The 25,752-nt window shown below is 42.4% G+C and overlaps 1 protein-coding gene across 2 annotated transcripts in view; it reads right to left on the bottom strand.

Annotated features, from left to right (window-relative positions):
* The window catches only part of LOC139759047 (arylsulfatase B-like), a 143,887-nt gene that overhangs the window by 67,124 nt on the left and 51,011 nt on the right, over positions 1–25,752 (bottom strand). For both annotated transcript variants that reach the window (XM_071680953.1, XM_071680954.1), the window contains exon 5: positions 16,838–16,947. In XM_071680953.1, coding sequence (XP_071537054.1) covers positions 16,838–16,947 — 110 coding nt within the window. The remainder of the gene's footprint in view (positions 1–16,837; positions 16,948–25,752) is intronic.

The following is a 25,752-nucleotide window of genomic DNA, read 5'->3' on the forward strand; positions in this document are numbered from 1 at the left end:
GTGTACATTGAGATGTATAGGTTTGTATATTTGCGTTTGTGGACGTGTATGTATATACATGCGTATGTGGGTGGGTTGGGCCATTCTTTCCTCTGTTTCCTTGCGCTACATCGCTAACGCGAGAGACAGCGACAAAAGGAACAGAGAACGGGGCCAGGTAAGGATATTCCCTCGAAGGCCCATTCCTCTGTTCTTAACGCTACCTCGCTAACGCGGGAAATGGCGAATAGTTAAAAAGAAAAAAAAAAAAAAAAAAAATATATATATATATATATATATATATATATATATATATATATATATATATATATATATATATATATATATTGTATTTATTTTACTTTGTCGCTGTCTCCCGCGTTAGCGACGTAGCGCAAGAAAACAGACGAGAGAATGGCCCAACCCACCCACATACACATGTATATACATACACGTCCACACACGCAAATATACATACCTATACATCTCAACGTATACATATATATACACACACAGACATATACATATATACACATGTACATAATTCATACGGTCTGCCTTTATTCATTCCCATCGCCACACCGCCACACATGAAATAACAACCCCTTCCCCTCATGTGCGCGAGGTAGCACTAGGAAAAGACAACAAAGGCCACATTCGTTCACACTCAGTCTTTAGCTGTCATGTATAATGCACTGAAACCACAGCTCCCTTTCCACATCCAGGCCCCATAGAACTTTCCATGGTTTACCCCAAACGCTTCACATGCTCTGGTTCAATCCATTGACAGCACGTCGACCCCGGTGTACCACATCGTTCCAATTCACTTTATTCCTTGCACTCATTTCACTCCCCTGCATCTTCAGGCCCCGATCACTCAAAATTTTTTTCACTCCATCTTTCCACCTCCAATTTGGTCTCCCACTTCTCCTCGTTCCCTCCACTCTGACACATATATCCTCTTGGTCAATCTTTCCTCACTCATTCTCTCCTTGTGACCAAACCATTTCAATACACCCTCTTCTGCTCTCTCAACCACACTCTTTTCATTACCACACATCTCTCTTACCCTATCATTACTTACTCGATCAAACCACCTTACACCACATATTGTCCTCAAACATCTCATTTCCAGCACATCCACCCTCCGCACAACTCTATCTATAGCCCACGCATCGCAACCATATAACATTCTTGGAACCACTATTCCTTCAAACACACCCATTTTTGCTTTCTGAAATAATGTTCTCGACTTCCACACATTCTTCAACGCTCCCTGAACTTTCGCCCCCTCCCCCACCCTATGATTCACTTCCGCTTCCATGGTTCCATCCGCTGCCAAATCCACTCCCAGATATCTGAAACACTTCACTTCCTCCAGTTTTTCTCCATTCAAATTTACCTCTCACTTGACTTGTCCCCCAACCCTACTGTACCTAATAACCTTGCTCTTGTTCACGTTTACTCTCAGATTTCTTCTTTCACACACTTTACCAAACTCAATCACCAGCTTCTGTAGTTTCCCACACGAATCAGCCACCAGCGCTGTATCATCAGCGAACAACAACTGACTCACTTCCCAAGCTCTCTCATCCACAACAGACTGCATATTTGCCCCTCTTTCCAAAACTCTTGCATTCACCTCCCTAACAACCCCATCCATAAACAAATCAAACAACCATGGAGACATCACGCACCCCTGCCGCAAACCTACATTCATTGAGAACCAATCACTTTTCTCTCTTCCTACAGGTACACATGCTTTGCATCCTCGATAAAAACTTTTCACGGCTTCTAACACCTTGCCTCCCACACCATATATACTTAATACCTTCCACAGAGCATCTCTATCAACTCTATCATATGTCTTCTCCAGATCCATAAATGCTACATAAAAATTCATTTGCTTTTATAAGTATTTCTCACACACATTCTTCAAAGCAAACACCTGATCCACACATCCTCTACCACTTCTGAAACCACACTGCTCTCCTCCAATCTGATGCTCTGTACATGCCTTCGCCCTCTCAATCAATTCCCTCCCATTTAATTTCCCAGGAATACTCAACAAACTTATACCTCTGTAATTTGAGCACTCACATTTATCCCCTTTGCCTTTGTACAATGGCACTATGCAAGCATACATCAAATAACCTCACCAACCAGTGAATAATACAGTCATCCCCTTTTTTGATAAATTCCACTGCAATACCATCCAAACCCGCTGCCTGGCCGGCTTTCATCTTCCGCAGAGCTTTTACTACCTCTCCTCTGTTTACCAAATCATTCTCCCTAACCCTCTCACTTTGCACACCACCTCGACCAAAACACCCTATATCTGCCACTCTATCATCAAACACATTCAACAAACCTTCAAAACACTCACTCCATCTTCTTCTCACATCACCACTACTTGTTATCAACTCCCCATTAGCACCTTTCACTGAAGTTCCCATTTGTTCCCTTGTCTTACGCACTTTATTTACCTCCTTCCAAAACAACTTTTTATTCTCCCTAAAATTTAATGATACTCACTCACCCAACTCTCATTTGCCCTCTTTTTCACCTCTTGCACCTTTCTCTTGACCTACTGCCTCTTTCTTTTATACATCTCCCACTCATTTGCATTATTTCCCTGCAAAAATCGTCCCAATGCCCCTCTCTTCTCTTTCACTAATAATCTTACTTCTTCATCCCACCACTCACTACCCTTTCTAATCTGCCCATCTCCCACACTTTCATGCCACAAGCATCTTTTGCGCAAGCCATCACTGCTTCCCTAAATACATCCCATTCCTCCCCCACTCCCCTTACGTCCTTTGTTCTTACCTTTTCCCATTATGTACTCAGTCTCTCCTGGTACTTCTTCACACAAGTCTCCTCCCCAAGCTCACTCACTCTCACCACTCTCTTCACCCCAACATTCTCTCTTCTATTCTGAAAACTTCTACGCGGGAAATACGTAGGCAGTTAAATTGCGACTAAAGAGGGAGGGAGCTGGGGGCTTCAATCCCCCCCCCCCTCCCCACACACACACACACACACACACACATACACACACACACACACACACACATCCTTGTATTTACATTTCTAAAAAGGGAAACAGAAGAAGGAGTCAAGGGAGAAGTGCTTCTCCTACTCGAAGGCTCCGGTTGGGGTATCTGAACGTGTGTGGATGTATCCAAGATGAAAAGAAAGGAGGGATAGGTAGTATGTTTGAGGAAAGGATCCTGGGTGGTTTGGCTCTGAGTGGTTTGGGAAAGTCTTGGGAGTAGTCATGGGTTGATGAGAGGACAAGAGCTGAGGAAGGAGTGGCAATACTCCTGAAACAGGAGTTGTGAGAGTATGTGATAGAGTGTAAGAAAGTAAACTATAGATTGAAAGTGGATGGAGAAAGATGTGTGATTATTGGGTCCTATGCACCTGGGCATGAGAAGAAAGATCATGAGAGGCAAGTGTTTTGGGATCAGTTGAGTGAGTGTATTAGCAGCTTTGATGCACGACACCGGGTTACAGTGATGGGTGATATAAATACAAAGGTGAGTAATGTGGCAGTTCAGGGTATGATTGGTGTAAATGGGGTGATCAGTGATGTAAATGGGAATGGTGAAGAGCTTGTGGATTTGTGTGCTGAAAAAAGACCGGTGACTGTGAATACCTGGTTAAAAAAGAGAGATATGCATAAGTATACGTATGTGAGTAGGAGAGATGGTCTAAGGGAACTATTGGACTACATGTTAATTGATAGGCATGTAAAAGAGAGACTTTTGGATGTTAATGTGCTGAGAGGGGTAGTTGGAGGGATGTCTGATCACTATCTTGTGGAGGCGAAGGTGAAGATTTGTAGAGGCTTCAGAAAAAAATGAAAGCTTGCTGAGAGAAGAGAGTGTTGCGAGTAAGTGAGCTTGGAAAGGCGACTTGTGTGAGGAAGTATCAGGAGAAATTGAGTGTAAAATAACAAAAGGTGAGAGAAAATGACATAAGGGGAGTGGGAAAGGAATGGAATGTATTTAGGGACGCAGTGATGGCATGTGCAAAAGATGCATGTGGTATGATAAAGGTGGGCGGTGGGCAGATTAGAAAGGGTAGTGAGTGCTGGGATGAAGAAGTAAGATTGTTAATGAAAGGGAAGTAAGAGGCGTTCGGACGATATTTGCAGGAAAGTGGTGCAAATGAATGTGAGCTGCATAAAAGAAGCGGCAACAGGTCAAGAGAAAGGTGCAAGAGTTGAAAAAGAGGTCAAATGAGAGTTGAGGTGAACGAGTATCATTAAATTCTAAGAAGAAAAAGATGTTTTGGAAAGAGGTAAATAACGTGCATAAGACAGGAAAACAAGTGAGTACATCGGTGAAGGGGAAGTGGGGAAGTAATAACAGACAGTGATAAAGTGAGAAGGAGATGGAGTGATTATTTTGGAGGTTTGTTGAATGTGTTTGATGATAGGGTGTTTTGGTCGGAGTGGTGTACGAAGTGAGAGGGTCAGGGAGAATGGTTTGGTAAAGAGAAAAGGTAGTGAAAGCTTTGCGGAACATGAAATCCGGCAAGACAGCGGGTTTGGATGGTACTGCAGTGGAATTTATTAAAAAAAGGGGGTTAATGTGTCTTGTTGACTGGTTGGTAAGGATATTCAGTGTATGTATCGACCAAGGTGAAGTGCCTGAGGATTGGTTAAAAAGCATGCATAGTTGCATTGTAAAGGGGCAAAGGGGATCAATGTGAGTGTCCAAACTACAAAGGCATAAGTTTGTTGAGTATTCCTGGGAAATCATATGGGAGGGTATTGATTGAAAGGGTCTCCCACTACTCCTCGTTCCCTCCACCTCTGACACATATATCCTCTTGGTCAATCTTTCCTCACTCATTCTCTCCATGTAACCAAACCATTTCAATACACCCTCTTCTGTTCTCTTAACCACACTCTTTCTATTACCACACATCTCTCTTACCCTTTAATTACTTACTCGATCAAACCACCTAACACCACATATTGTCCTCAAATATCTGATTTCCAACACGTCCACCCTCCTCCGCACAACGCTATCTATAGCACACGCCTCGAAACTACATAACATTGTTGGAACCACTATTCCATCAAACATACTCATTTTTGCTTCCCGATATCATTGATGTTCTAGCCTTCCACACATTTTTCAACGCTCCCAGAACTTTCGCCCCCTCCCCCAACCTGTTACTCACTTCGGTTCCATGGTTCCATCCGCTGCTAAACCCACTCCCAGATATCTAAAACACTTCATTTCCCCCAGTTTTTCTCCATTCAAATTTACCTCCCAATTGACTTGTCCCTCCACTCTACTGTACCTAATACCCTTGCTCTTATTCACATTTACTCTCAGCTTTCTTCTTTCACACACTTTACCAAACTCAGTCCCTAGCTTCTGCAGTTTCTCACCCCAATCAGCCACCAGCGATGTATCATCAGCGAACAACAATTGACTAACTTCCCAAGCCCTCTCGTCCACAACAGACTTCATACTTGCCCCTATCTCCAAAACTCTTGCATTCACCTCCCTAACAACCCCATCCATGGAGAAATCACGCACCCCTGCCGCAAACCTACATTTACTGAGAACCAATCACTTTCCTCTCTTCCTACACGTACACATGCCTTACATCCTCGATAAAAACTTTTCACTGCTTCTAACAACTTGCCTCTCACACCATATATTCTTAATACTTTCCACAGAGCATCTCTATCAACCCTATCATATGCCTTCTCCAGATCCATAAATGCTACATACAAATCCATTTGCTTTTATAAGTATTTCTTACATTCTTCAAAGCAAACACCTGATCCACACATCCTCTACCACTTCTGAAACCACACTGCTCTTCCCTAATCTGATGCTCTGTACATACCTTCACCCTCTCAATCAATACCCTCCCATATAATTTCCCAGGAATACTCAACAAACTTATACCTCTGTAATTTGAGCACTCACCTTTATCCCCTTTGCCTTTGTACAATGGCACTATGTATACATTCCGCCAATCCTCAGGCACCTCACCATGAGTCATACATACATTGAATATCCTTACCAACCAGTCAACAACACAGTCACCACCTTTTTCGATAAATTCCCTGCAGTATCATCAAAACCCACTATCTTGCCAGCTTTCATCTTCCGTAGAGCTTTTACTGCCTCTTCTCTGTTTACCAGATCATTTTCCCTAGCCCTCTCACTTCGCACACCGCCACGACCAAAACACCCTATATCTGCCACTCTTATCATCTAACACATTCAACAAACCTTCAAAATACTCACTCCATCTCCTTCTCACATCACCACTGCTCGTTATCACCTCCCCATTAGCCCCTTTCACCGATGTTAGCATCTTTTTATTCTCCCTAAGATTTAATGATACTCTTTCACCCCAACTCTCATTTGCCCTCTTTTTCACCTCTTGCACCATTCTCTTGACCTCCTGCCTCTTTCTTTTATACATCTCCCAGTCATTTGCACTTTTCCCTGCAAAACTCGTCCAAATGCCTCTCTATTCTCTTTCCTTAATAATCTTACTTCTTCATCCCACCACTCACTGCTCTTTCTAATCTCCCCACCTCCCACACTTCTCATGTCACAAGCATCTTTGCACAAGCCATCACTGCTTGCCTAAATACATCCCATTCCTCCCCAACTCCCTTTACGTCCTTTGTTCTCACCTTTTTCCATTCTGCACTCAGTCTCTCCTGCTACTTCCTCACACAAGTCTCCTTCCCAAGTTCACTTACTCTCACCACTCTCCTCACCCCAACATCCTCTCTTCTTTTCTGAAAACCTCTACAAATCTTCACCTTCGCCTCCTCATGATGATGATCAGACATCCCTCCATTTGCACCTCTCATCACATTAACACCCAAAAGTCTCTCTTTCGCGCGCCTATCAGTTAACATAATCCAATAACGCTCTCTGGCCACCTCTCCGACTTACATACGTATACTTATGTATATCTTTCTATTCAAACCAGGTATTTCCAATCACCAGTCCTTCTTCAGCACACAAATCTACAAGCTCTTTACCATTTCCATTTACAACACTGAACACCACATGTACACCAATCATTCCCTCAACTACCACATCAGTCACCTTTGCATTCAAATCACCCATCACCATAACCTGGTCTCGTGCATCAAAACTGCTAACACTCTCACTCAGCTCCTCCCAAAACATTTGCCTCTCATGATCTTTATTCTCATGCCAAGGTGCATACGCCCCAATAATCACCCGTCTCTTTCCATCCATTTCAATTTTCCCCATATCAATCTAGAGTTTACTTTCTTACACTCTATCACATACTCCCACAACAACTGTTTCAGAAGTATTGCTACTCCTTCCTTTGCTCTTGTCCTCTCACCAACCCCTGACTTTACTCCCAAAACATTCTCAAACCACTCTTCCCCTTTAGCCTTGAGCTTTGTTTCACTCAGAGCCGAAAAATCCAGATTCCTTTCCTCAAACATACTACCTATCTCTCCGTTTTTCTCATCTTGATTACATCCACACACATATAGACACCCCAATCTGAGCCTTCGAGGAGAATGAGCACTCCCCGCGTGACTCCTGTTTCCAGTTTCATAAAGTTAAAATACAAGAACAGGAGGGTTTCTAGCCCCCGCTCCCTGGTTTCAGAAGTAGTAGAGGATTTGTGGATCAGGTGTTTGCTTTGAAGAATGTATGTGAGAAATACTTAGAAAAACAAATGGATTTGTATGTAGCATTTATAGATCTGGAGAAGGCATATGATAGAGTTGATAGAGATGCTCTATAGAAGGTATTAAGATTATATGGTGTGGGAGGCAAGTTGCTGGAAACAGTGAAAAGTTTTTATCGAGGATGTAAGGCATGTGTACGAGTAGGAAGAGAGGAAAGTGATTGGTTCTCAGTGAATGTCGGTTTGTGGCAGGGGTACGTGATATCTCCATGGTTGTTTAATTTGTTTATGGATGGGATTGTTTGGGAAGTGAATGCAAGAGTTTTGGAAAGAGGGGCAAGTATGCAGTCTGTTGTGGATGAGAGGGCTTGGAAAGTGAGTCAGTTATTGTTCGTAGATGACACAACGCTGGTGGGTGATTCGGGTGAGAAACTGCAGAAGCTGATGACTGAGTCTGGTAAAGTGTGTGAAAGAAGAAAGCTGAGAGTAAATGGGAATAAGAGCAAGGTTACTAGGTACAGTAGGGTTGACTGACACGTCAACTGGGAGGTAAGTTTGAATGGAGAAAAACTGGAGGAAGTGAAGTGTTTTAGATATCAGGGAGTGGATTTGGCAGCGGATGGAACCATGGAAGCGGAAGTGAGTCCCAGGGTGGGGGAGGGAGCGAAAGTTCTGGGAGCGTTGAAGAATGTGTAGAAGGCGAGAACATTATCTTGGAAAGCAACAATAAGTATGTTTGATATGATAGTGCTTCCAACAATGTTATATGACTGGGAGGCGTGAGCAATAGATAGGGTTGTTCAGAGGAGGGTGGATATGTTGGAAATGAGGTGTTTGAGGACAATATGTGGTGTGAGGTGGTTTGATCGAGTATGTAATTAAAGGTTAAGAGAGATTTATAATAATAAAAAGAGTGTGGTTGAGAGAGCAGAAGAGGGTGTATTGAAATGGTTTGGTCACATGGAGAGAATGAGTGAGGAAAGATTGACAAAGAGGATATATGTGTCAGAGGTGGAGGGAACGAGGAGAAGTGGGAGACCAAATTGGAGGTGAAAAGATGGAGTGAAAAAGATTTTGAGCGATCGGGGCCTGAACATGCAGGAGGGTGAAAGGCTTGCAAGGAATAGAGTGAATTGGAACGATGTGGTATACCGGGGTCGACTTCCTGTCAATGGATTGAACCAGAGCATGTGAAGCGTCTGGGGTAAACCATGGAAAATTTTGTGGGGCCTGGATGTGGAAAGGGAGCTGTGGTTTCGGTGCATTATACATGACAGTTAGAGACTGAGTGTGAACGAATGTGGCTTTTGTTGTCTTTTCCTAGCGCTACCTCTCGTGCGTACACGCGGGGGGAGGGGGTTGTCGTTTCATGTGTGGCGGGATGGCGACTGGAATGAATAAGGGCAGACAGCATGAATTATGTACATGTGTATATATGTATATATCTGTGTGTGTATATATATGTATACGTTGAGATGTATAGGTATGTATATGTGCGTGTGAGGACGTGTATGTATATACATGTGTATGTGGGTGGGTTGGGCCATTCTTTCGTCTGTTTCCTTGCGCTACCCCACTAACGCTCCACATTGTTTCAAATCCCTCTATTCATTGCATGCCTCTCACTCTCCTGTACATTCAGGCCCCGATTGCTCAAAAACGTTTTCACTCCATCCCACCACCTCCTATTTGGTCTCCCGCTTCTCTTTGTTCACTTCACCTCAGACACATATACCCTCTGTGTCAATCTTTTCTCACTCATTCTCTCCATATGTCCAAACCATTTCAGCACACCCTCTTCTGCTCTCTCAAACATACTCTTTCTAGTTCCACACATCTCTCTTACCCTTACATTACTTACTCGGTCAAGCCACCTCACACCACGTATTGTCCTCTAACATTTCATTTCCAGCACATCCACCCTCTTCCGTACAACCCTATATATAGCCCATGCCTCACAACCATGCAGGAACCACTATTCCTTCAAACATACCCATTTTTGCTCTGCGAGATAATGTTCTCTCCTTCCACACATTCTTCATCGCTTCCAGAACCTTCGCCCCCTCCCCCACCCTGTGACTCACTTCCGCTTCCATGGTTCCATCCGATGCTAAGTCCACTCCCAGATATCTAAAATACTTCACATCCTCTAATTTTTCTCTATTCAATCTTACATCCTAACTGACTTGTATCTAAACCCTACTGTACCTACTAACCTTGCTGTTATTCACATTTACGCTAAACTTTCTCCTTTAACACACTTTTCTAAACTCAGTCACTAGCCTTTGCAGTTTCTCACCCGAATTAGTCCCTCTCATCCACAACAGACTGCATACTCGCCCCTCTCTCCATAATCTTGCATTTACCTTCCTAACCACCCCATCCATTAAAAAATCAAACAAGCATGGGGACATCACACATCCCCACCGTAAACCGACATTCATTGGGAACCAATCACTCCCCTCTCTTCCTACAGGTACACATGGCTGCCATCCTTGGTAAAAACTTTTCACTGCTTCTAGCAACTTGCCTCCTACGCCGTATGCCCTATATCTATCAACCCTGTCATTTGCCTTCTCCAGATCCATAAATGCTACATACAAAAACACCTGGTCTTTAAGTATTTCTCACATACATTTTTCAAAGCAAACACCTAATCCACACATCCTCTACCACTCCGAAAACCACACTGCTCTTCCCCAGTCTGATGCTTTGTACATGCCTTCATCCTCTCAATCAATACCATTACATATAATTTCCCAGAAATACTCATCAATTTATGCATCTGTAGTTGAACACTCACCTCTGTCACCAACTCTCATTCGCCCCCTTTTTCACCTCTTGCACCTCTCTCCTGACCTCCTGCCGCTTTTTTTTTTTTTTTTTTTTTGTACATCTCCCAGTCATATACACTCCTTCCCTGCAAGTATCGTCCAAACGCCTCTCTTTTCTCTTTCACTAACAACCTTACTTCATCCCACCACTCACTACCCTTTCTAATCTGCCCACCTCCCGCTTTTCTCATATCACATGCATCTTTTGCACAAGCCATCACCGCTTCCCTCAATACATGCCATTCCTCACCCACTCACCTCACGTCATTTGCTCTTACCTTTTGCCATTCTACAATCAATCTCTCCTGATACTTCCTCACACAAGTCTCATTTCCAAGCTCACTTACTCTCAGCACTCTCTTCTCCCCAACATCTCTTCTTTTCTGGAAACCTCTACAAATCTTCACCTTCGCCTCCACAAGATAGTGATCAGACAATCCTCCAGCTTCCCCTCTCAGCATATCAACATCCACAAGTCTCTCTTCTACACGCCTATCAATAAACGCGTAATCCAATAACGCCCTTTGACCATCTCTTCTACTCACATACGTGTACTTATGTACATCTCTCTTTCTCAACACACGTCCACAAGCTCTTGATCATTTCCATTTACAACACTGAACACCCCATGTACACATATCATAACCTCAACTGCCACATTATTCACCTTTGCATTTAAACCACCCATCACTATAACCCGGTCTCGTACGTCAAAGCTGTTAACACACTCACTCAGCTGCTCCCAAAACACATGCTTCTCATGATCATTCTTCTCATGACAAGTTCATAGGCACCAAATCACCCATCTTTCTCAATCTACTTTCAATTTTACTCAAATCAATCTAGAATTTACATTCTTACGGTCTATCACATAGTCTCACAACTCCTGCTTCAGGAGTAGTGCCACTCTTTCCTTAGCTCTTGTCCTCTTACCAACCCCTGACTTTCCTTTTACCCTTGAGCTTTGTTTCACTCAGAGCCAAAACATCCAGCTTCCTATCCTCAAACATACTACCTATCTCTTCTTTCGCCTCATCTCGGTTACATCCACACACATTCAGACACCCTAATCTGAGCCTTCGAGGAGGATGAGCACTCCCTGCTTGACCCCTCCTTCTGTTTTCCTTTCTAGAAAGCTAAAATACAAAGGGGGGGGGTGCTCCCGCCCCCTGCTCCCGTCGTCTTTAGTCGCCTTTTACGACACACGGGGAATACGTGGGAAGCATTCTTTCTCCCCTGTCCCAAGATATATATGTATATATATATATTTTTTTTTTTTTTTTTTTTTTTTTTAAACTATTCGCCATTTCCCGCGTTAGCGAGGTAGCGTTAAGAACAGAGGACTGGGCCTTTTTTGGAATATCCTCACCTGGCCCCCTCTGTTCCTTCTTTTGGAAAAAAAAAAAAAAAAAAAAAACATATATATATATATATATATATATATATATATATATATATATATATATATATATATATATATATATATATATATATATATATATATATATATATATATATACTTGCCCCTCTTTCCAAAACTCTTGCATTCACCTCCCTAACAACCCCATCCATAAACAAATTAAACAACCATGGAGACATCACACACCCCTGCCGCAAACCTACATTCACTGAGAACCAATCACTCTACTCTCTTCCTACACGTACACATGCCTTACATCCTCGATAAAAACTTTTCACTGCTTCTAACAACTTGCCTCCCACACCATATATTCTTAATACCTTCCACAGAGCATCTCTATCAACTCTATCATATGCCTTCTCCAGATCCATAAATGCTACATACAAATCCATTTGCTTTTCTAAGTATTTCTCACATACATTCTTCAAAGCAAACACCTGATCCACACATCCTCTACCACTTCTGAAACCACACTGCTCTTCCCCAATCTGATGCTCTGTACATGCCTTCACCCTCTCAATCAATACCCTCCCATATAATTTACCAGGAATACTCAACAAACTTATACCTCTGTAATTTGAGCACTCACTCTTATCCCCTTTGCCTTTGTACAATGGCACTATGCACGCATTCCGCCAATCCTCAGGCACCTCACCATGAGTCATACAAACATTAAATGACCTTACCAACCAGTCAACAATACAGTCACCCCCTTTTTTAATAGATTCCACTGCAAAACCATCCAAACCTGCTGCCTTGCCGGCTTTCATCTTCCGCAAAGCTTTTACTACCTTTTCTCTGTTTACCAAATCATTTTCCCTAACCCACTCACTTTGCACACCACCTCGACCAAAACACCCTATATCTGCCACTCTATCATCAAACACATTCAACAAACCTTCAAAATACTCACTCCATCTCCTTCTCACATCACCACTACTTGTTATCGCCTCCCCATTAGCGCCCTTCACTGAAGTTCCCATTTGCTCCCTTGTCTTACGCACTTTATTTACCTCCTTCCACGACATCTTTTTATTCTCCCTAAAATTTAATGATACTCTCTCACCCCAACTCTCATTTGCCCTCTTTTTCACCTCTTGCACCTTTCTCTTGACCTCCTGTCTCTTTCTTTTATACATCTCCCACTCAATTGCATTTTTTCCCTGCAAAAATCGTCCAAATGCCTCTCTCTTCTCTTTCACTAATAATCTTACTTCTTCATCCCACCACTCACTACCCTTTCTAATCAACCCACCTCCCACGCTTCTCTCGCCACAAGCATCTTTTGCGCACTCCATCACTGATTCCCTAAATACATCCCATTCCTCCCCCACTCCCCTTACTTCCATTGTTCTCACCTTTTTCCATTCTGTACTCAGTCTCTCCTGGTACTTCCTCACACAAGTCTCCTTCCCAAGCTCACTTACTCTCACCACCCTCTTCACCGCAACATTCACTCTTCTTTTCTGAAAACCCATACAAATCTTCACCTTAGCCTCCACAAGATAATGATCAGACATCCCTCCAGTTGCACCTCTCAGCACATTAACATCCAAAAGTCTCTCTTTCGCGCGCCTGTCAATTAACACGTAATCCAGTTACGCTCTCTGGCCATCTCTCCTACTTACATACGTATACTTATGTATATCTCGCTTTTTAAACCAGGTATTCCCAATCACCAGTCCTTTTTCAGCACATAAATCTACAAGCTCTTCACCATTTCCAAAATCTACAAGCTCTTCACCATTTCCATTTACAACACTGAACACCCCATGTATACCAATTATTCCCTCAACTGCCACATTACTCACCTTTGCATTCAAATCACCCATCACTATAACCCGGTCTTGTGCATCAAAATCACTAACACACTCATTCAGCTGCTCCCAAAACACTTGCCTCTCATGATCTTTCTTCTCATGCCCAAGTGCATATGCACCAATAATCACCCATCTCTCTCCATCAACTTTCAGTTTTACCCATATTAATCGAGAATTTACTTTCTTACACTCTATCACATACTCCCACAACTCCTGTTTCAGGAGTAGTGCTGCTCCTTCCCTTGCTCTTGTCCTCTCACTAACCCCTGACTTTACTTTCAAGACATTCCCAAACCACTCTTACCCTTTACCCTTGAGCTTCGTTTCACTCAGAGCCAAAACATCCAGGTTCCTTTCCTCAAACATACTACCTATCTCTCCTTTTTTCACATCTTGGTTACATCCACACACATTTAGACACCCCAATCTGAGTCTACGAGGAGGATGAGCACTCCCCGCGTGACTCCTTCTGTTTCCCATTCTTAGAAAGTTAAAATACAAGGAGGGAAGGATTTCTGACCCCCTGCTCCCGTCCCCTCTAGTCGCCTTCTACGACACGTGAGGAATGCATGGGAGGTATTCTTTCACCCCTATCCCCAGGGATAATATATATATATATATATATATATATATATATATATATATATATATATATATATATATATATATATATATATATATATATATATATATATATATATATATATATATATATATATATATATATATATATATCGACTACCGTAAAACGTTGGGGAGAACAAGATAATGTGTTGGAAGGAGGTTGATAGTGTGAGAAGAACAAATAGGAGCATCGTTGAATTAGTAAATGGGGAAGTGGTTAGAGGCAGTGAGGTGAGGAGATGGAGTTAGTATTTTGAAGGACTGATGAATATCTTTCATGATAGTGTGGCAGATGTAGGGTGTTTGGGTTTGGGAGGCGTGCAGAGTGGAAGAGATAAGCGGAGGTAAAAGTCTTGGGTAAGAGAAAATTTGGTAAAGCGGCTGGAGTGGATGGTATTGCAGTCGAATTTTTTAATGGAGTGTTTGCTGCTGATTGGTTACTTAGGATTTTCAGTGTACATACAAATCATGGTGAAGTGCCTGAGGACTGGCGGAATGCCAGTGTAAAAAGGGCAAGGGGGGATAGAATTAGGTGTTCAGAATTCGATGGCATAAGTTTTTTCTATTGCACCTAGTGAGTTGTATGGGAGAGTGGTGAATGAGAGGGTGAAAGCATACACAGATCATCAAATTGCGGTGGAACAATGCGACTCCAGGAGTGGTAGAGGATGTGTGGATTAGTTGTTTCCTTTAACCAAATGATTGAGAAATACTTAGAGAAACAGAAGAATTTATATATGACATTTATAGATCTGGAGAAAGCATATGATAGTACTGATACCTTGTGGAGGGTCATATGAAAATATGGCGCGAGAGGAAAGCCTCTAGAAGCAATAAGAAGTTTTTATCAAGTGTAAGGCGAGTGTGCTAGTAGGGAGAGAGGAGAGTGAGTCGTTCCAGATGAAGGTTGCTTTATGGTAGGATGTATAATGTGACCTAGTCTGTTTGATTTATGGATAAGGTGGTGAGGGAGGTACATGCAAGGGTCTTCGAGACAAGAACAAGTATGTCTGTAAAAAGAACTGAGAAGTCATTACGTCGGTTGTAGTTTGCTGATGACACAGTACTGGTGGCAGATACGCGTATGAAGTTTCAGAAGTTAGTGTCAGCGTTTGGAGTGTGTGAAAGGGGAAACTTGAGAGTAAATGTGGGTAAAAGCAACGTCATTAAGTTTAGTAGTAAAGAGGGACAAGTCAATAGGATGTGAATCTGAAGGAAGAGAATTTGGAAGATAGTGTTTTAGATTCTACTTGGGATCTAGTGGGTCATAGGATGGGTAAGGGGTGAGGGTTCTAAGAGCATTGAGGAATGTGTTGAAAGAGAGGGAGTTATCTGGGTGAATATGGGTACGCGAAAAGATATAGCAGTCTTAGTGCTGTTGTATGAATTCGACGCATGAGTGGATGTGTTGGAATTGAAATGTTTGAGAACATGTGGCGTGAGGTGGTTTGATTAAGTAATATATATAGTGTAACTAGTGGCGTCCTAGAAGGTTTATTCCTCGACCCATTGTTGTCATAATGTAAGGCCGTTTTTGTCATTGTTTACGCCAAAGTCTCTGACTGTACAGCTTACAACACAAATATAAAACGTGAGACGATAACGAAGAGAGATTTCAAAAGTATTCACTGACTTTCAGTGACAGTAAATCTGTCAGCTTGGTCCGTAGAGTGGGGACCAAAATTAGCCGAAGACGGAGGTAGTATATCTTATATTATTGAGGATCAGGATGAATGGAAAAGTGATTGAAAAGGTCCCGTCGGATAAGGACTTTGGATTCATGACCGGGAATTATTTGAAACGCGCTAGATAGAGTAGCAGTGTGACAGGAATCCTTGCCAGAAACTTTCATTATAAACCATAGAGCACCATATTGAGCCTGTAGAACTCGCTAGTGGAACCACATCTTGAGTATGCAATGCAGGTCTGACCTCTGAAATTATACATAACAAGGGGTCAAGATGGGACTAAGTAAATTCCAGAAAAAAATGGGTGGTGAGGGGAGGTTAGCTGCAAGATACCACCATAGCCAGATTACGTGGTGAGCTAATAGACGTTAACAAGATACAAAGAAATTAGATAACAGTTATGCAGAGAGGGTTATAGAGCGGTCCGAGAAACGTAATCAGTGAGTTGAAGCTTGGAAAAATATATATATTTAACAAGAATTTGAGGAAATACATCTTCACACATAATCAAACTATGTTTTCTAGTAATGTTACAGATGCCAGTGATAGTCTCATATAAGAGACGAGGGATCATCTAGAGTCTGTGAATTATCGTAAACATTGCAGAAGTGAATGAATATTCTTGACCCTCTGCAGATAATCTCGTTACAAACTAACATGTCTTACCTGGGTACTCTCTCTCTCTCTCTCTCTCTCTCTCTCTCTCTCTCTCTCTCTCTCTCTCTCTCTCTCTCTCTCTCTCTCTCTCTCTCTCTCTCTCTCTCTCTCTCTCTCTCTCTCTCTCTCTCTCAAGCTCACCAATGGAATCATGTGTGAAGTATTTTTCTCCGCCGACATAGAAGCCATAGAAGGTGTCGAATCCTCGGTAGGTAGGAACGTATGCCCAGTCGCAGAATCCGAGATGCCATCTGTCGAGGTAAATTGTTATTACAACGCAAATTCCTGGAGACATATTGTATAAGCCGTCTTTGACTGCACAAGTAAACATAACCCACATGTAATAAGAGGGAAAAACATATTCATTATATGTATTATGACAAGTGATGTTAATACCTGCCTAGCGTACTGCATTGTTGGTGGAGTAAAGCCATTATCACACAAGGTTTCCGGGAAGAGAACATTCCCACTGCGTCCTTGCGATACGTGAATATATGTAGGACTTTGGGAGGCATCAGCTGTTAATGGCGCTACAGCCATTCCTGCCTGAGATGTACGTCACTACTTATGGTGGATTATTGTTTTTTCTAATGCATTCGAGGTTATTGCATCTCCTTCACTGGGTTAGAGAGGGAGCAGCAACTTGATACGAGCGCCACAAGTTGTCTTAAGTGATATCCCTGATGCTATACACTGTGGGTTATGAGGGGAACTTCAAGTTGTGTTATGTGTTATCAGTTATTCAATGGGTGGCATGTCTGTCCGTGGTGCTACAACTGGTAGTATGGTCATCTATGGTGCTATGGGTGGTAGTATGGTCATCTGTGGTGCTATGGGTGGTAGTATGGTCATCTGTGGTGCTATGGGTGGTAGTATGGTCATCTGTGGTGCTATGGGTGGTAGTATGGTCATCTATGGTGCTATGGGTGGTAGTATGGTCATCTGTGGTGCTATGGGTGGTAGTATGGTCATCTGTGGTGCTATGGGTGGTAGTATGGTCATCTATGGTGCTATGGGTGGTAGTATGGTCATCTGTGGTGCTATGGGTGGTAGTATGGTCATCTATGGTGCTATGGGTGGTAGTATGGTCATCTGTGGTGCTATGGGTGGTAGTATGGTCATCTGTGGTGCTACAGGTGTCAGGTGGTAGTTTGGTCATCTGTAGTGCTGCAAGCGGCACTATGATCATCTGTAGTGATAAAGGTGATAGTATGGTCATCTGTGCTGCTACAGGTGGTAAAATGGCCATTTGTGGCGCTGCAGGTGGTATCATGGTCATCTGTGGTGCTGCAGGTGGTGATATGGTCATCTGTGGTGTTACAGGTGGTAGCATGGTCATCTGTGGTGCTGTGGGTGGTATCATGGTCATCTGTGGTGCTGTGGGTGGTAGTATGGTCATCTGTGGCGCTACAAGTGGTAGCATAGTCACAGGTAGCGCTACAGGTGGTAGGTTATCTGTGATGCTGCAGGTATAGTCATCTGTGGTGCTGCAGGTGGTGATATGGTCATCTGTGGTGTTACAGGTGGTAGCATGGTCATCTGTGGTGCTACAGGTGGTAGCATGGTCATCTGTGGTGCTACAGATGGTAGCATGGTCATCTGTGGTGCTACAGGCAGTAGCATGGTCATCTGTTGTACTATGTTTAATGTTGGTCCGACTGGTATGGATCTTTATGTTAGACTTTAGCAGCATAAATATATTATAGGAACACTCGACAAGAGTCAAATGTTTTGTTTAATCCTGTTACAAATTATGACCATTGTATTGACTGGAGTAACGCCAGTTCAATTATTTACTGTAACTCCTTTACCACAATTAATATCATGGAATCTCGTATCACTGAATACACAAAGAATTATGTTATTGATATTAGTGTAGGTCTATATAAACTGAATAGCATTGATATGGGCAAAATTTGTAAATAGTTCCATTTCTTGTTTACATAATATGATATTCTATGACACACAAACCTAAGCACCGCCATCCGGTAACGCTTGTACACCAATGGCGTTTAAGCTACGTCTCTTCCTTGTATATCAACTGACTCATCTACGTCTTCCATCTTATTCTTGTATCTCCCCTGACGATGTGATCATTACACGAAAGTGCACTTGGGAACTTAACGCCTTTCATTTTCCTTTGGTTCTATGCATATAGTAGATCACGCGCACCACTATGACCTCTTGTGTGAGGAAGTACCAGGAGAGATTCAGTGCAGAATGGCATAAGGTGAAAGCAAATGACGAGTGGGGGAATGGGGGAGGAATGGAATGTATTTTGGGAAGCAGTGATGGCTTACACAAAAGATGCATGTGGCATAAGAAAGGTAGGAGGTGGGCAGATTAGAAAGGGTAGTGAGTGGTGGGATGAAGAAGTAAGATTTTTAGTGAAAGAGAAGAAAGAGGCATTTGGACTATTTTTGCAGGGAAGGAGTGCAAATGACTAGGAAATGTAAAAAAGAAAGCGGCAGGAGGTCAAGAGAAAGGTGCAAGAGGTGAAAAAGAGGGCAAATGAGAGTTGGGGTGAGAGAATATCATTAGATTTTAGGGAGAATAAAAAGATGTTTTGGAAGGAGGTAAATAAAGTGCGTAAGACAAGAGAACAAATGGGAGCATCGGTGAAGGGGGCAAATGGGGAGGCAATGACAAGTAGTGATGAAGTGAGAAGGAGATGGAGTGAGTATTTTGAAGGTTTGTTGAATGCGTTTGATGATAGAGTGGCAGATATACAGTATTTTGGTCGGGGAGGTGTGCGAAGTGAAAGGGTCAGGGGGAATGGTTTGGTAAACAGAGAAAAAGTAGTGAAAGCTTTCCGGAAGACGAACGCCGGCAAGGCTGCGGTATTTGATGGTATTACTGTGTAATTTATTAAAAAAAGGGGGTGATTGTGTTGTTGAATGGTTGGTAAAAATATTCAATGTATGTATGGATCATGGTGAAATGCCTGAGGGGGGAGGGGGCGTAGGTTTTGGGAGCGTTGAAGAATGTGTGGAAGGCAAGAACGTTATCTCGTAGAGCAAAAATGGGTATGTTTGAAGGAAGAGTGCTTCCAACAATATTATATGGTTGTGAGGGATAGGCTATAGATAGGATTGTGCGGAGGAGGGTAGATGTGTTGAAAATGAGATGTTTGAGGACAATATGTGGTGTGAGGTGGTTTGATAGAGTAAGTAATGAAAAGGTAAAAGCGATGTGTGGTAATGAAATAAATTGTGGATGAGAGCAAAAGTGGGTGTGTTGAAATGGTTTGGACACATGGAGAGAATGAGTGCGGAAAGATTGACAAAGAGGATATATGTGTCAGAGGTGGAGGGAACAAGAAGAAGCGGAAGACCAAATTGGAGGTGGAAGGATGGAGTGAAAAAGATTTTCAGCGATCGGGGCCTAAACATACAGGAGGGTGAAAGGCGTGCAAGGAATAAAATGAACTGGAACGATGTGGTATACCGGGATCGACGTGCTGTCAATGGATTCTAAGCAGGGCACGTGAAGCGTCTGGGGTTAACCAGGAAATTTTTGTGGGGCCTAGATGTGGAAAGGGAGCTGTGGTTTCGGTGCATTACACGTGACAGCTAGAGATTGGGTGTTAACGAATGTGGCCTCTGTTGTCCTCTCCTAGCGCTACCTCGCGCGGGCGCGAGGGGAGGGGGGTGTCAGTTCATGTATGGCGAGGTAGCGGTGAGACTGGATGAAGGCAGCATGAATGAATATGTACATGTGTATATATGTATATGCCTGTGTATGTAAATGTATATATACGTTGGATGCATAGGTATGTATATGTGCGTGTATGGGCGTTTATGTATATACATGTGCATGTAGGTGGGTTGGGTCATTCTTTCGTCTGTTTCCTTGCGCTACCTCGCTAATACGGGAGACAGCGTCAAAGTATAATGAATATATATATATATATATATATATATATATATATATATATATATATATATATATATATATATATATATATATATATATATATTTGGGAACTTCAGTGAAGGGCGCTAATGGGGAGGTGATAACAAGTAGTGGTGATATGAGAAGGAGATGGAGTGAGTATTTTGAAGGTTTGTTGAATGTGTTTGATGATAGAGTGGCAGATATAGGGTGTTTTGGTCGAGGTGGTGTGCAAAGTGAGAGGGTTAGGGAAAATGATTTGGTAAACAGAGAAGAGGTAGTAAAAGCTTTACGGAAGATGAAAGCCGGCAAGGCAGCAGGTTTGGATGGTATTGCAGTGGAATTTATTAAAAAAGGGGGTGACTGTATTATTGACTGGTTGGTAAGGTTATTTAATGTATGTATGACTCATGGTGAGGTGCCTGAGGATTGGCGGAATGCGTGCATAGTGCCTTTGTACAAAGGCAAAGGGGATAAGAGTGAGTGCTCAAATTACAGAGGTATAAGTTTGTTGAGTATTCCTGGTAAATCATATGGGAGGGTATTGATTGAGAGGGTGAAGGCATATACAGAGCATCAGATTGGGGAAGAGCAGTGTGGTTTCAGAAGTGGTAGAGGATGTGTGGATCAGGTGTTTGCTTTGAAGAATGTATGTGAGAAATACTTAGAAAAGCAAATGGATTTGTATGTAGTATTTATGGATCTGGAGAAGGCATATGATAGAGTTGATAGAGATGCTCTGTGGAAGGTATTAAGAATATATGGTGTGGGAGGCAAGTTGTTAGAAGCAGTGAAAAGTTTTTATCGAGGATGTAAGGCATGTGTACGTGTAGGAAGAGAGGAAAGTGATTGGTTCTCAGTGAATGTAGGTTTACGGCAGGGGTGTGTGATGTCGCCATGGTTGTTTAATTTGTTTATGGATGGGGTTGTTAGGGAGGTGGATGCAAGAGTTTTGGAAAGAGGGGCAAGTATGAAGTCTGTTGGGGATAAGAGAGCTTGGGAAGTGAGTCAGTTGTTGTTCGCTGATGATACAGCGCTGGTGGCTGATTCATGTGAGAAACTGCAGGAGCTGGTGAGTGAGTTTGGTAAAGTGTGTGAAAGAAGAAACTTAAGAGTAAATGTGAATAAGAGCAAGGTAATTAGGTACAGTGGGGTTGAGGGTCAAGTCAATTGGGAGGTAAGTTTGAATGGAGAAAAACTGGAGGAAGTAAAGTGTTTTAGATATCTAGGAGTGGATCTGGCAGCGGATGGAACCATGGAAGCGGAAATGGATCATAGGGTGGGGGAGGGGGCGAAAATCCTGGGAGCCTTGAAGAATGTGTGGAAGTCGAGAACATTATCTCGGAAAGCAAAAATGGGTATGTTTGAAGGAATAGTGGTTCCAACAATGTTGTATGGTTGCGAGGCGTGGGCTATGGATAGAGTTGTGCGCAGGAGGATGGATGTGCTGGAAATGAGATGTTTGAGGACAATGTGTGGTGTGAGGTGGTTTGATCGAGTAAGCAACGTAAGGGTAAGAGAGATGTGTGGAAATAAAAAGAGCGTGGTTGAGAGAGCAGAGGAGGGTGTTTTGAAATGGTTTGGGCACATGGAGAGAATGAGTGAGGAAAGATTGACCAAGAGGATATATGTGTCGGAGGTGGAGGGAACATGGAGAAGTGGGAGACCAAATTGGAGGTGGAAAGATGGAGTGAAAAAGATTTTGTGTGATCGAGGCCTGAACATGCATGAGGGTGAAAGGAGGGCAAGGAATAGAATGAATTGGATCGATGTGGTATACCGGGGTTGACGTGCAGTCAGTGGATTGAATCAGTGCATGTGAAGCGTCTGGGGTAAACCATGGAAAGCTGTGTAGGTATGTATATTTGCGTGTGTGGAAGTATGTATATACATGTGTATGGGGGTGGGTTGGGCCATTTCTTTCGTCTGTTTCCTTGCGCTACCTCGCAAACGCGGGAGACAGCGACAAAGCAAAAAAAAAAAAAAATATATATATATATATATATATATATATATATATATATATATATATATATATATATATATATATATATATATATATCCCTGGGGAATATTTTATCCCTGGGGATAGGGGAGAAAGAATACTTCCCACGTATTCCCTGCGTGTCGTAGAAGGCGACTAAAAGGGGAGGGAGCGGGGGGCTGGAAATCCTCCCCTCTCAATTTTTTTTAATTTTCCAAAAGAAGGAACAGAGAAGGGGGCCAGGTGAGGATATTCCCTCAGTGGCCCAGTTCTCTGTTCTTAACGCTACCTCGCTAACGCGGGAAATGGCGAATAGTTTGAAAAAAAAAAAAAAAATATATATATATATATATATATATATATATATATATATATATATATATATATTTATATTCCTGGGAAATTATATGGAAGGGTATTGATTGAGAGGGTCAAGGCATGTACAGAGCATCAGATTGGGAAGAGCAGTGTGGTTTCAGAAGTGGTAGAGGATGTGTGGATCAGGTGTTTGCTCTGAAGAATGTATGTGAAAAATACTTAGAGAAACAAATGGACTTGTATGTAGCATTTATGGATCTGGAGAAGGCATATGATAGAGTTGATAGAGATGCTCTGTGGAAGGTATTAAGAGTATATGGTGTGGGAGGTAAGTTGCTAGAAGCAGTGAAAATTTTTTATCTAGGATGTAAGGCATGTGTACGTGTAGGAAGAGAGGAAAGTGATTGGTTCTCAATGAATGTCGGTTTGCGGCAGGGGTGCGTGATGTCTCCATGGTTGTTTGATTTGTTTGTGGATGGGGTTGTTAGGGAGGTAAATGGAAGAGGTTTGGAAACAGGGACAAGTATACAGTCTGTTGTGGATGAGAGGGCTTAGGAAGTGAGTCAGTTGTTGTTCGCTGATGATACAGCGCTGGTGGCTGATTCGGGTGAGAAACTGCAGAAGCTGGTGACTGAGTTTGGTAAAGTGTGGGAAAGAAGAAAGCTGAGAGTAAATGTGAATAAGAGTAAGGTTATTAGGTACAGTAGGGTTGAGGGACAAGTCAAATGGGAGGTAAGTTTGAATGGAATAAAAATGGAGGAAGTGAAGTGTTTTAGATATCTTGGAGTGGATTTGGCAGCTGATGGAAGGGGAGGGGGCGAAGGTTCTGGGAGCGTTGAAAAATATGTGGAAGGTGATAACGTTATCTCAGAAAGCAAAAATGGGTATGTTTGAGGGAACAGTGGTTCCAACAATGTTATATGGTTCCGAGGCGTGGGGTATAGATAGGGTTGTGCGGAGGAGGGTGGATGTGTTGGAAATGAGATGTTTGAGAACAATTTGTGGTGTGAGGTGGTTTGATCGAGTAAGTAATGAAAGGGTAAGAGAGATGTGTGGTAATAAATAGAGTGTGGTTGAGAGAGTAGAAGAGGGTGTTTTGAAATGGTTTGGTCAAATGGAGAGAATGAGTGAGGAAAGATTGACAAAGAGGATATATGTGTCAGAGATAGAGGGAACGAGAAGAAGTGGGAGACCAAATTGGAGGTGGAAGGATGGAGTGAAAAAGATTTTGAGCGATCGGGGCCTGAACATGCAGGAGGGTGAAAGGCTTGCAAAGAATAGAGTAAATTGGAACGATGTGGTATACCGAGGTTGACGTGCTGTCAATGGATTGAGCCAGGGCATGTGAAGCATCTGGGGTAAACCATGGAAAGTTTTGTGGGGCCTGGATGTGGAAAGGGAGCTGTGGTTTCGGTGCATTATGCATGATAGCTAGAGACTGAGTGTGAACGAATGTGGCCTTTGTTGTCTTTTCCTAGCACGACCTTGCGAGCGTGCGGGGGGAGGGGGTTGTTATTTCGTGGGGGGAGTCGCGACGGGAATGAATAAGGGCATACAGTATGAATTAGGTACATGCGTACTTATGTATATTGTCTTTGTATGTATATATATGTATACGTTGAAATGTATAGATATGTATATGTGCATGTGTGGACGTTTATGATTATATATTTGTATGTGGGTGCGTTGGGCCATTCTTTCGTCTTTTTCGTTGCGCTATCTCGCTAACGTAGGAGACAGCGACAAAATATGATAAAGGAATAATATATATATATATATATATATATATATATATATATATATATATATATATATATATATATATATATATATATATATATATATATATTCTTTTTTTTTCATACTATTCGCCATTTCCCGCATTAGCGAGGTAGCGTTAAGAACAGAGGACTGGACCTTGAGGGAATATCCTCACCTGGCCCCCTTCTCTGTCCCTTCTTTTGGAAAATTAGAAAAAAAGGAGAGGGGAGGATTTCCAGCCCCCCGCTCCCTTCCCTTTTAGTCGCCTTGTACGACACGCAGAGAATACGTGGGAAGTATTCTTTCTCCCCTATCCCAAGGGATGATATATATATATATATATATATATATATATATATATATATATATATATATATATATATATATATATATATATATATATATATATTTTTTTTTTTTTTTTTTTTTTTTTTTTATACCTCGTCGCTGTCTCCCGCGGTTGCGAGGTAGCGCAAGGAAACAGACGAAAGAAATGGCCCAACCCCCCCCATACACATGTACATACACACGTCCACACACGCAAATATACATACCTACACAGCTTTCCATGGTTTACCCCGGACGCTTCACATGCCTTGATTCAATCCACTGACAGCACGTCAACCCCTGTATACCACACCGCTCCAATTCACTCTATTCCTTGCCCTCCTTTCACCCTCCTGCATGTTCAGGCCCCGATCACACAAAATCCTTTTCACTCCATCTTTCCACCTCCAATTTGGTCTCCCTCTTCTCCTCGTTCCCTCCACCTCCGACACATATATCCTCTTGGTCAATCTTTCCTCACTCATTCTCTCCATGTGCCCAAACCATTTCAAAACACCCTCTTCTGCTCTCTCAACCACGCTCTTTTTATTTCCACACATCTCTCTTACCCTTACGTTACTTACTCGATCAAACCACCTCACACCACACATTGTCCTCAAACATCTCATTTCCAGCACATCCATCCTCCTGCGCACAACTCTATCCATAGCCCACGCCTCGCAACCATACAACATTGTTGGAACCACTATTCCTTCAAACATACCCATTTTTGCTTTCCGAGATAATGTTCTCGACTTCCACACATTTTTCA

This window comes from Panulirus ornatus, chromosome 32 (assembly GCF_036320965.1).
Source record: "Panulirus ornatus isolate Po-2019 chromosome 32, ASM3632096v1, whole genome shotgun sequence".
Lineage (NCBI taxonomy): Eukaryota > Metazoa > Arthropoda > Malacostraca > Decapoda > Palinuridae > Panulirus > Panulirus ornatus.